Raw genomic sequence first — 13,120 nt, 5'->3', positions numbered from 1 at the left:
AGATGAGGAGATACAGATGAACTGGTCAGTCTGTGGTCTTATAGATGAGGGGATACAGATAGATGGAGTATAAAGTATTCAACAAATCGGGATGAACTGGTCAGTCTGTGGTCTTATAGATTAGGGGATACAGATGAACTGGTCAGTCTGTGGTCTTATAGATGAGGGGATACAGATAGATGGAGTATAAAGTATTCAACAAATCAGATGAACTGGTCAGTCTGTGGTCTTATAGATGAGGAGATACAGATGAACTGGTCAGTCTGTGGTCTTATAGATGAGGGGATACAGATGAACTGGTCAGTCTGTGGTCTTATAGATGAGGAGATACAGATGAACTGGTCAGTCTGTGGTCTTTATAGATGAGGAGATACAGATGAACTGGTCAGTCTGTAGTCTTATAGATGAGGAGATACAGATGAACTGGTCAGTCTGTAGTCTTATAGATGAGGAGATACAGATGTACTGGTCAGTATGTGGTCTTATAGATGAGGAGATACAGATGAACTGGTCAGTCTGTAGTCTTATAGATGAGGAGATACAGATGAACTGGTCAGTCTGTGGTTTTATAGATGAGGAGATACAGATGAACTGGTCAGTCTGTGGTCTTATAGATGAGGGGATACAGATAGATGGAGTATAAAGTATTCAACAAATCAGATGAACTGGTCAGTCTGTGGTCTTATAGATGAGGAGATACAGATGAACTGGTCAGTCTGTGGTCTTATAGATGAGGGGATACAGATAGATGGAGTATAAAGTATTCAACAAATCAGATGAACTGGTCAGTCTGTAGTTTTATAGATGAGGAGATACAGATGAACTGGTCAGTCTGTGGTCTTATAGATGAGGAGATACAGATGAACTGGTCAGTCTGTGGTCTTATTGATGAGGGGATACAGATACACTGGTCAGTCTGTGGCCCTTATAAATGAGGAGATACAGATGAACTGGTTAGTCTGTGGTCTTATAGATGAGGGGATACAGATGAACTGGTCGTTCTGTGGTCTTATAGATGAGGAGATACAGATGAACTGGTCAGTCTGTAGTCTTATAGATAAGGAGATACAGATAGATGGAGTGTAAAGTATTCAACAAGTCAGATGAACTGGTCAGTCTGTGGTCTTATAGATGAGGGGATACAGATAAACTGGTCAGTCTGTAGTCTTATAGATGAGGGGATACAGATGAACTGGTCAGTCTGTAGTCTTATAGATGAGGGGATACAGATAGATGGAGTGTAAAGTATGTCAGTCTGTGGTCTTATAGATGAGGGGATACAGATACACTGGTCAGTCTGTGGTCTTATAGATGAGGAGATACAGATAAACTGGTCAGTCTGTAGTCTATAGATGAGGGGATACAGATAGATGGAGTGTAAAGTATGTCAGTCTGTGGTTCTCACATAAGTTTATGTTGTAATCACCAATAGAAAACACATTCTATCTTCATTATAATTCTAATCCAAGATTGATGCAAGGATATCAGTGACACTTCCAATTTCAGAATCGGAACAGTAGGGAATTTCTTTGAAAATAGATTCAACACCAATGTTATCAGATAAAAGTGCGAGGTCCTCTCTTACAAAGAATTGCAAACGTTTATGAACAAAAATGGACACTCCCCCTCCCGCTCTTGATGTTGTACAGTGGTGAAACGCATTATACGGACACCTCTCATAAAGCATGGTTGTCTCATCAGTCAACCAGGTTTCTGAAATTGCAACAATGGAACATTCATGGTTGAGAGAAAACCGATAATGAGAAGGTGGTCATGATTTTCGGAAGACTGCAAATGTTCAAATGAAAGGTAGAAAATAAGCTTGTCTTTGATTTAGATATATTGATATATTTACTAACCAATTTAACAACCGTCTCTGGTAAATTTCAGGAAATTTTTATCTGGATCAACACAATCATTATATTTATCATTGGCTTCATTAATATCTAACGGGTTAAAGACCATGTTATCAGAGTTGATATCCTTGGCTTCATTAATAACTAACGGGTTAGAGACCATGTTATCAGAGTTGATATCCTTGGCTTAATTTATATCTAACGGGTTAAAGACCATGTTATCAGAGTTGATATCCTTGGCTTAATTTATATCTAACGGGTTAAAGACCATGTTATCAGAGTTGATATCCTTGGCTTCATTTATATCTAATGGGTTAAAGACCATGTTATCAGAGTTGATATCCTGCCTAACTAAGAGAGACACTGTCGGAATCATCCAGAGAATGGAACAGAAACATAGAAGTGCATGCCTCACATTTCCAATACAACCATACATTTGTGTTAGTTTTATCAATAGAGGTGCACTTTCTATGGAATGTACATTGACACAGTCCACAACACCACTGAAGACTTCAGAGGGTTATGATATTTAGAGCAAATCAGTTGACTTTAGCAAATCAGTTGACACTTGCCATTGGCCTTACGAGAGGGGGGGTGAACTACCAGCTGATCATACTTCAGGTGTGCAATGTTGCCTTTTTTATTCTTCAATTAGTCATGGCAGCATTTATTTTATGTTGAGGCGTACCTATTCCAAGAAATCTTCATTGATGAAGATTTTGGTTCCCTTCAGGCACTTGGCTCTCCTGAGAATCTTCTCGTCTTTGAACCTGAGCAGTTTCACCACTATAGCGAAGAAAGTGAAATTCCTATGCACCCTCTCCATTTCGACAATTTTAAGGTGCAGTTTGAGTTGATCTGCCAGGAGTCTCTTGGCCTTGACTTCTGTGTTTCAGTCTTTACATCCTCAATTCCATCAATTAAAATGTTGTTGTGCCTTGATTGTTTGTTTTTTTGGAAAAGTGCTTGTCCAGTGTTGTTTGGAAAATTGCGAAATCCTCAGACATGGTTTTGAATGTGGTCTGGCTGGTTACTCCACCTCCGACTGCGTAAATTCCAAACTGTGTTTAAATTCCATTACATTCCTTAAATTCCTTAAACAGATCATCAACCCTTTTGTTGGTAGAATTCATAAAGAGTTGCAGGATGGACTTAAAGTTATTTTCCTGCAGATCTATTTGATATTTATAGAACTCTTTTTGTTGATCGAGCTGTTCATGGAGAGTAGTACTTTATACATATTCCTCTTCTGCATTGAGTTTTGCAGCATTTTCCTGTCTAGTATTACAAGCATGTTGTGAGCTACAATGTGTTTGTGAACACAGCCCACACCCCACCTCCCAAAAAACAAGCTACGCAAGTGAAATGGCAAACATACACAAGCAACATTATGATAAACAGATAGAAAGAGGAGAACTTGCAGTATGCGGGGCAGTAAGCCAAAAACACTGGTCAAAGATGCAGTGGTCGGAGCATTCGCTTACTCACAGAATGAGCAGCATGAATGATGTTAGAGTCCTTCTGGGTGAATCCTCCTCTTGGAACTACCCATCCCGGATCCGGGAGAATTGTCATGAACTGTGTGGCTCAGTCGGTAGAGCATGGCGCTTGCAACGCCAAGCGCCGTGGGTTCGATTCCCGCTGGGGCCACCCATATGTAAAAGTAGTGGCCCCAGCCGACTTGTAAGTCGCTTTGGACAAAAGCGTCTGCTAAATGGGATATATATATATATATATATATACACTAATTAGCATAGCGCAAAGGTCAAAAAATATTACTAGAAAATATTCATATTCATGAAATCACAAGTGAAATATAGTGAAACACAGCTTAGCCTTTTGTTAATCACCCTGTCATCTTAGATTTTGAAATTATGCTTTACAGCCAAAGCAAGACAAGCGTTTGTGTAAGTTTATCGATAGCCTAGCATAGCATTATGTCCAGCTCGCAGGAAGCTTGGTCATGAAAATCAGAAAAGCAATCAAATTAACAGTTTATCTTTGATGATCTTCGGATGTTTTCACTGACGAGACTCCCAGTTAGACAGCAAATGTTCCTTTTGTTCCATAAAGACTATTTTTATACCCAAAATACCTGGTCACGTTATGTTGAGAAATCCACCTGAAACTGTGGTCACGACAATGCCGGAAAAAATTCCAAATTATATCCATGATATCGACAGAAACATGTGGCAAACGTTTTTGATAATCAATCCTCAAGGTGTTTTTCAAATATCTATACGATAATATATCAACCGGGACAATTGGCTTTTCAGTAGGAGTGAGAGGAAAAATGACTGCCTCTGTCTTTTACGCAAGAATCACTCTGAGAGCCCTCAGCTGGCCACTTACGCAATGTAGTAGTTTACGCTCATTCTTCAACATAAAGGCGTGAAACTACGTCAAAATGCTGTAGACACCTTAGGGAATACGTATAAAAAGGAATCTGGTTGATATCCCTTTCAATGGCCAATAGGGGTGCATAGGAACACAACAGTTTCAAAATAAGAGGCACTTCCTTATTGGATTTTCCTCAGGGTTTTGCCTGCAATATCAGTTCTGTTATACTCACCGACAATATTTTGACAGTTTTGGAAACTTTAGAATGTTTTCTATCCTAAGCTGTCAATTATATGCATATTCTAGCATCTGGTCCTGAGAAATAGGCGGTTTACTTTGGGAACGTTATTTTTCCAAAAATAAAAATAGTGCCCCCTAGTTTCAAGAGGATTTATTAATCCTCTCTCTATTTCACTCTTTCACTTTTTCGGTCTTCCCTTCATCTCCTGTCGTGTCTTTACTATCATTAAACTGAAGGCTTCGTTTTTATCAAAGATTCTCTGTAATTAGTTACTCGTTTAAACTGAATAATCATGTAACTGTAATTAACTAGGAAGTTGGGGCACCAAGGAAAGTATTCAGATTACAAAGTTATAATTTCCCAATATAACCTTTCAGATATTTTCATATCTGATCAATGAATCAATGGTTAATGAATTATTTACTTTACCTCACGTTAGTCTCATTCCAAACGTCGTAAATTGTTGGTTATCTGCAACGAACCCAGTTTTCACTATGAGTCATCCATACATCAATTGTCTTAAATAATTTATTTATTACTAAGTAATTCACAGAAATGCATAAACAAACAGTAAATATGGTTACATGAAATAATAGAATGTGGACTGACCCGGCATGGCGGCTTGTTTGACAAAAGGGGAGTGGGGGTTTGAACAAGAAGTCACTACAGAGGTAATTATAACAATTAAAATGCTAATCCTTTACACATAAACGCTCACTCATTCGGGAACAATTGCAATCAACAATTATATTTACGCTCAGTGAGTCGTCTTGATCGCTGGTGAAAAGTCTTTCTTTTGAAGAATTGTCCATCTCTCTCCCTCTCTCTCTCCTGTCTTGGTTAGACGGGATAGTTCAAAGTGACATTTGTTATAGAATGGATGTTTCGGCGGTTGTCGTTCTTCGCGTTCAATGATACCGAATTCCTAGCTGCAGACTAGTAATCAATATCAAAGACTTGTTCTTATTCTGTCGGTATCGATAGTCTAAGAGTTTAACCACGTGGTATGGTTAAAAAGATTCAGCAATGTTCTACACCTTTAGCCCTCTCATAATTGAGAGAGGGCTTGGTCTGCTGATAATTTCTCAAAGTTGGGTTTTATTCGGAATGGCAGAAGAGGCCTTTTCACAGGATGTCTGACTCTAACTGGGCTCAGGGGCGGTCCTTAGTTCAAATCAAAAGGGAATTGTATTTTTCTACATTAAACAGTCCACAATCATATTACACAATTATACAAACAGTATCATACTCACTCATTCATCTTATAAGACAATTAGATGTAAACCTCATATCTGAGGCTATTATATAAACAGCGTTATGGTAATGTGGCCACACCGTCTCTCTTGAGCTTCCCAAGTTGTGCCAAACGGACCAGTTCGTAGCTGGATTCTTCGCCGATCTTTTACACTTTCTCTGGAACATGACATTTGTTCGTACCTCAAGTTCTGTGAGGTGGAAGGATTTCCTATGTCTCCATGAAAAACTACTCTATAACTGTGTGTCCATGAGGTCTTCTCAGGAATTTACGACCTCTGACCACAGCAGTCTGGTTGTAGAAGCAGAGCGCGGGGATGGTGCTCACTGTACTCAAAGAGGGCAACGTCATGACACCTGCCACTATCATCTTTTGCCCTCTCTTTCTCATCTCTCGCTCTCCCCCATCTCTCCTTCTCTCTGTAGATTGCAGATCGCCCAGGAGGAGCATCGTAGTGTGGAGGTTGAGAAGGTAACGTTGGAGCAACGTCTGAGGGACGAGATCAACGAAGCCAAGCAAGAGGCCCAGAGACTCGGTAAGCTACGGGAGGGAACAGAGAACGAGTGGAGCAGGCAGAAATATGCTGAGGAAGAGCTGGATCAGGTACACACACTGCATACAAACATACAGTACACCTGTACATACACACACCTGTTTATACACATACACCTGTATACTGTACATACACAGCATACACACATTAACACACACACACACAAACTACATAAACAATGCATATACACACACACACACACACACACACACACACAAATAAATATGCCTGTATACAGTGCATTTGGAAAGTATTCAGACCCTGTGACTTTTTCCACATTTTGTTACATTAGACTTTTTCTAAAATTGATTAAATACCCTATAACGACAAAGCAAAAACAGGTTTTTAGAAATGTTTGCATTAAAAATGAAAAACTCATATCACATTTACATAAGTTTTCAGACGCTTTTCTCAGTACTTTGCGTTCCACCAAATCTATTAATTTTAAAATGTTGATTACTTCTACTTGCCTTTATTATTCACCTGATGAGAAGACATGTTTTTATACAAATTTTTACCGACCGCCTTGATTCGATCTTTTGTAGCAAATGTGAAATTGTGTTTTTTACATTGGATAAAAGCAGAGACACAGAGCTACAAAACGGTATATCATAAACTACATTTAAGGAACAATTTGGAAAGTAATTCTGCTTTGAAAGTTAATAAACTTGTAATCTCACTTTTGAGAAAATGTTTTTTAAATGATTTGGTACCTACTGGAGAGCCCTTTGTCTACACCCATTCAGCATCGTTCACGCCCTCTTAAGCATAGCCCCACCCATGTCTTTAAGGGTTGATCTGAGCATTCTGTCTTAACAACAACAGTCAAGCATCCAAGCTAACTGGCTAATGTCGGCTAGCTTGCTAGCTACTTCCAGACACAAATGAGAGAACAGCTCACTGACCATTTTACTCGCCCTAGCAGATATGGTTAGGCTGTTTTCATGTTATTCAGAGCGTTAGTGACTGCAACTGTGCTGCTGGCAACAATTTATGTTTTTTTTGCCAACGTTTAATGACACCAGCCATATTCAACGGGTGTTGAGCGTTTGTAAATTCGTCAAGTTATTTTGCGCTCTGGCACACTCAGACGAGATTGCCTAAGTACCAGCTACGTCTATCAACAATTGTTGCAGTGACATTCTATTGAAATGGTTACTTGCATAATGGAGTATTTTGTTAAGGCATGTAGCTAGCTATGGGGTGTGTTTGTGAATTCAATCTGGAGTGCACTCATAGTGAGCTCAGGGCGTTGGTAAATTCAGAGCGTTGTCAGATTATCCTTTCATTAATTCAGAGCCCTTCGCTCTCTGAGCGTTCAGAGCACACACTGGACGCTCTGGCCGAGGAGTTTTGATTTGAGCGTTCTGACCTCACAAAGGCCGTCAAGCACCCAAGCTAACGGTCTTGCCAGCTACTTCCAGACACAAATGAGAGATCACCCCATTTTAACCCCCCTAGCAGAGCTGGTTAGGACGTTTTCATGTTATCCAGAGCGTTGGTGACTGTAACTGTGCTGCTGGCAACAGTTTAATTACACTTTTTTTGCCACAGTTTACTGATTCCAGCCATATTCAGCTGGTGTTGAGCATTCGTAAATTCATCAGTTATTCTGCGCTCTGGCACATTCAGATAAGTGCTCTGAAATTGGAGTAGATAGCCAGAAGGAATTTACGAACGCACCCGAGGGTCAATCATAATCCCAACTCATGGATCTGCAGGTAGATAACCAACCAGGTTCAATGTTAGCTAGCTAACATTAGGCTTTAACTAGCAAAGCAAATGGCTCTCAGATACGAATAATAAGATCAAATACATAACGTTAGCTAGTGAGCCAGCCAGCTATCGTTAGCTAGCTAACAGTACACAGTAACTTGAATGGCTAGCGGGAAGGTTGCTGGCTTTCTCTGTGGCTAAACCAACTTGGCTCGTAATTATATTTATTTATTTGTATAAAGTGATCATCTAACAACATAATAACATTTTGCATAAGTAAATGTAATACTATCAATTTTGAGATTCATACAATCAACATTAAACATTTTTTAGAGAACAATAGAGATTCTATTTCTCTCAATTCAATTTAAAAGTTTTGAAAATCAGGCTAAAAACTGTTATTATTATTTTTTAAATTTGGTATGCAAAAACTAATAATAATAATTAAACAGTGAGACTTGGACAGATATTGACACATTCAATTACTGTCTTGCACACTCTTGCCTGCATCTAGCTGATCTAGGGTGTATTCGTTACTACAACAGTTGCAAACAAGAGTTTCTATTGGAAAAATGCAGGTATGTTTATCCCAGTTTTGTTCCGTTTGCTTCCGTTTTAGAAATGTTTTTCAACAGAATTTGTGGAATGAATACACCCCTGATCATCTGTAAGCACAGTTCACTTTCATTGCAGCCACGTTGTATTCCTTCTCACATCTATGCGCTCTCCTCCTCTCACCTTTTCCCTTTGTTTGTGGATTTCAATGCACAACACATCAGCAGTATGTGACCAGGCGAAAACACCTACACCTTACACCTACAAGTAACGTCATAGTCAATATAGCTAATAGAAGTAACATGTTAGTAAACCCACTACAATCATGCAGTAACTTTACAGTGTATAGTCAATTAACAGTTTAGCAGTTACACCGACGGGCCCCGGTGGCAATAAATTAGTAAAACCAAAAGCTTACCATGACTTGGAAAGTTCCAGTGTTGTGTTTGATAGCCAGCTAGCTAACATAGCATGTTTGAGTAGGGTAAACTAGCTAGCTGCATTTGCTAGCTAAGGAGATGGAACAAATGTTAACTCTCTCTCTTGCTTATCCTTCATTTTTGAAGAAGTTAATTTGTTCAAAACTTTTCAACTATTGTATTTCTCTCTCTTTGAGCCAACTATTCACCACATGTTATGCACTGCAGTACTAGCTATCTGTAGCGTATGCTTTCAGTACTAGATGCAAGAGCTCTGATAGGTTGGATGACGTCCTCTGGAAGTTGTCATAATTACTGTGTAAGTTTATGGAAGGAGGTGAGAACCATGAGCCTCCTAGGTTTTGTATTGAAGTTCAATGTACCCAGAGTAGGACGAAATCTAGCTCTCCTATCTACACCATGGTGCTACCCTACAAAGTGCTGTTAGGATTACTGTAGACCTTCATTGCAAAACAATTTATTTTAATCAATTATTTGGTGCCGTGAATATATTTAGTATAGTTTTAACTAAAAAGGATAACGTTTTAATGTTTTACAATTTAATTGTTTCTAAAATTCACTGACGATGGTCCTCCCCTTCCTCCTCTGAGCAGCCTCCACTGACCTGTATACACACCTCTACACACACTTACACACACACATACACTCATACACACACATAACATACATTCATGTGTGTATGTCTGTGAGCGTGCATGGGTGTGTATTGTGTGTGTGTATACCTGTGTGTGTCCATCTGTTTGTTTATGTGTGCATGCACGTGTGCATACGTCTGTGTGTGCGTATACCTGTGTATATACTTGTGTGTGTGTGTGTGTGTGTATCCAGGTGCGTATGGCCCTGAAGAAGGCAGAGCGGGAGCTGGAGTCTCGGGCCTGCTGGTCTCCCCCTGATGCCCTTAAGACCTGGCTGCAGCTAACCCATGAGATAGAGGTCCAGTACTACAACATCAAGAAACAGAGCGCTGAGAAACAACTACTTCAGGCCAAAGAGGGGGTGAGACACACACATACAGTGCCTTGCGAAAGTATTCGGCCCCCTTGCGACCTTTTGCCACATTTCAGGCTTCAAACATAATATAATAATACAGATATAAAACTGTATTTTTTTGTGAAGAATCAACAACAAGTGGGACACAATCATGAAGTGGAACGACATTTATTGGATATTTCAAACTTTTTTAACAAATCAAAAACTGAAAAATTGGGCGTGCAAAATTATTCAGCCCCTTTATTTTCAGTGCAGCAAACTCTCTCCAGAAGTTCAGTGAGGATCTCTGAATGATCCAATGTTGACCAAAATGACTAATGATGATAAATACAATCCACCTGTGTATAATCAAGTCTCCGTATCAATGCACCTGCACTGTGATAGTCTCAGAGGTCCGTTAAAACGCAGAGAGCATCATGAAGAACAAGGAACACACTAGGCAGGTCCGAGATACTGTTGTGAAGAAGTTTAAAGCCGGATTTGGATACAAAAAGATTTCCCAAGCTTTAAACATCCCAAGGAGCACTGTGCAAGCGATAATATTGAAATGGAAGGAGTATCAGACCACTGCAAATCTACCAAGACCTGGCCGTCCCTCTAAACTTTCAGCTCATACAAGGAGAAGACTGATCAGAGATGCAGCCAAGAGGCCCATGATCACTGCAGAGATCTACAGCTGAGGTGGGAGACTCTGTCCAACAATCAGTCGTATATTGCACAAATCTGGCCTTTATGGAATTGTGGCAAGAAGAAAGCCATTTCTTAAAGATTTCCATAAAAAGTATTGTTTAAAGTTTGCCACAAGCCACCTGGGAGACACACCAAACATGTGGAAGAAGGTGCTCTGGTCAGATGAAACCAAAATGAAACTTTTTGGCAACAATGCAAAACGTTATGTTTGGCGTAAAAGCATCACAGCTCATCACTCTGAACATTCCATCCCCACTGTCAAACATGGTGGTGGCAGCATCATGGTTTGGGCCTGCTTTTCTTCAGCAGTGACAAGGAAGATGGTTAAAATTGATGGGAAGATGGATGGAGCCAAATACAGGACCATTCTGGAAGAAAACCTGATGGAGTCTGCAAAAGACCTGAGACTGGGACAGAGATTTGTCTTCCAACAAGACAATGATCCAAAACATAAAGCAAAATCTACAATGGAATGGTTCAAAAATAAACATATCCAGGTGTTAGAATGGCCAAGTCAAAGTCCAGCAAAAGGTGGCGCTACAGGGGGGGCTGAATCATTTTGCACGCCCAATTATTCAGTTTTTGATTTGTTAAAAAAGTTTGAAATCTCCAATAAATGTCGTTCCACTTCATGATTGTGTCCCACTTGTTGTTGATTCTTCACAAAAAAATACAGTTTTGTATCTTTATGTTTGAAGCCTGAAATGTGGCAAATGGTCGCAAAGTTGAAGGGGGCCGAATACTTTTACAAGGCACTGTACATACAGAAATCAAATCATATCAAAACATTTTGGTCACATACACATATAGTGGCAAGAAAAAGTATGTGAACCCTTTGCAATTACTTGGATTTCTGCATAAATTGGTCATACAATTTTATCTGATCTTCATCTAAGTCACAACAATAGAACAAACACACACACACATTATTGTATTTTTCTTGTTTATTGAATACAATTTAAACATTCACAGTATAGGTTGGAAAAACTATGTGATCCCCTAGGCTAATGACTTCTCCAAAAGCTAATTGGAGTCAGGAGTCAGCTAACCTGGAGTCCAATCAATGAGATGAGATTGGAGATGTTGGTTAGAGCTGCCTTGCCCTATAAAAAACTCACAAAATTTGAGTTTGCTATTCACAAGAAGTATTGCCTGATGTGAACCATGCCTCAAACAAAAGAGATCTCATAAAACCTGAGATTAAGAATTGTTGACTTTCATAAAGCTGGAAAGGGTTACAAAACTATCTCTAAATGCCTTGATGTTCATCAGTCCACAGTAAGTCAAATTGTCTATAAATGGAGAAAGTTTAGCACTGTTGCTACTCTCCCTTATGAGTGGCCGTCCTGCAAAGATGACTGCAAGAGCACAGCGCAGAACGCTCATTGAGGTTAAGAAGAATCCTAGAGTGTCAGCTAAAGACTTACAGAAATCTCTGGAACATGCTAACATCGCTGTTGACTACTCTACGATACGTGTAAAACACTAAACAAGAATGGTGTTCATGGGAGGACACCACGGAAGAAGCAACTACTGTCCAAAAAACATTGCTGAAGTTTGTAAAAGTGCACCTGGATGTTCCACAGCGCTACTGGCAAAATATTCTGTGGACAGATACACTTGAGTTGTTTGGGAGGAACACACAACACTATGTGTGGAGAAAAAAAGGCTCAGCACACCAACATCAAAACCTCATCCCAGCTGTAAAGTATGGTGGAGGGAGCATCATGGTTTGGGGCTGCTTTGCTGCCTCAGGGCCTGGACAGCTTGCTATCATCAACAGAAAAATGAATTCCCAAGTTTATCAAGACATTTTGCTAGAGAATATAGGCTATCTGTCCACCAATTGAAGCTCAACAGAAGGTGGGTGATGCAGCAGGACAACAACCCAAAACACAGAAGTAAATCAACAACAGAATGGCTTCAACAGAAGAAAGTACGCCTCCTGGAGTGGCCCAGTCAGAGTCCTGACCTCAACCCGATTGAGATGCTGTGGCATGACCTCAAGAGAGCAGTTCACACCAGACACCCCAAGAATAATGCTGAACTGAAACAGTTTTGTAAAGAGGGATGGTCCAAAATTCCTCCTGACTGTTGTGCAGGTCTGATCCGCAACTACAGAAAACATTTGGTTGAGGTTATTGCTGCCAAAGGAGGGTAAACCAGTTATTAAATCCACTTGCCCCACCCTGCACTGTGAATGCTTACACGGTGTGTTCAATAAAGACATGAAAATGTATAATTGTTTGTGTTATTAGTTTAAAACTGGGTTTGTCTATTGTTGTGACCGAGATGACAATCAGATCAAATTTTATGACCAAATTATGCAGAAATCCAAGTATTTCCAAAGGGTTGACATACTTTTTCTTGCCACTGTATTTTTGCAGATGTTATTGCGGGTGTAGTGAAATGCTTGTGTTCCTAGCTCGAACAGTGCGGTAGTGTCTAACAATTCCCAACAATACACACAATTCTAAAAGTAAA

At 39.8% G+C, this 13,120-nt stretch overlaps 1 protein-coding gene across 6 annotated transcripts in view; it reads left to right on the top strand.

Moving 5' to 3' along the window:
• The window catches only part of LOC135514668 (stromal interaction molecule 1-like), a 138,969-nt gene that overhangs the window by 108,338 nt on the left and 17,511 nt on the right, over positions 1 to 13,120 (top strand). For all 6 annotated transcript variants that reach the window (XR_010451715.1, XM_064938167.1, XM_064938164.1 and 3 more), the window contains 2 exons: positions 6,118 to 6,295; positions 9,785 to 9,952. Coding sequence is in view for 5 of the 6 variants with exons in the window: in XM_064938167.1 (XP_064794239.1) it covers positions 6,118 to 6,295; positions 9,785 to 9,952 (346 nt within the window). In the remaining variant the exon portion in view is untranslated. The remainder of the gene's footprint in view (positions 1 to 6,117; positions 6,296 to 9,784; positions 9,953 to 13,120) is intronic.

The sequence above is a fragment of the Oncorhynchus masou genome, chromosome 26 (genome assembly GCF_036934945.1).
Source record: "Oncorhynchus masou masou isolate Uvic2021 chromosome 26, UVic_Omas_1.1, whole genome shotgun sequence".
Taxonomy (NCBI): Eukaryota; Metazoa; Chordata; class Actinopteri; order Salmoniformes; family Salmonidae; genus Oncorhynchus; species Oncorhynchus masou.
This window is presented reverse-complemented; position numbering and strand designations above follow the sequence as displayed.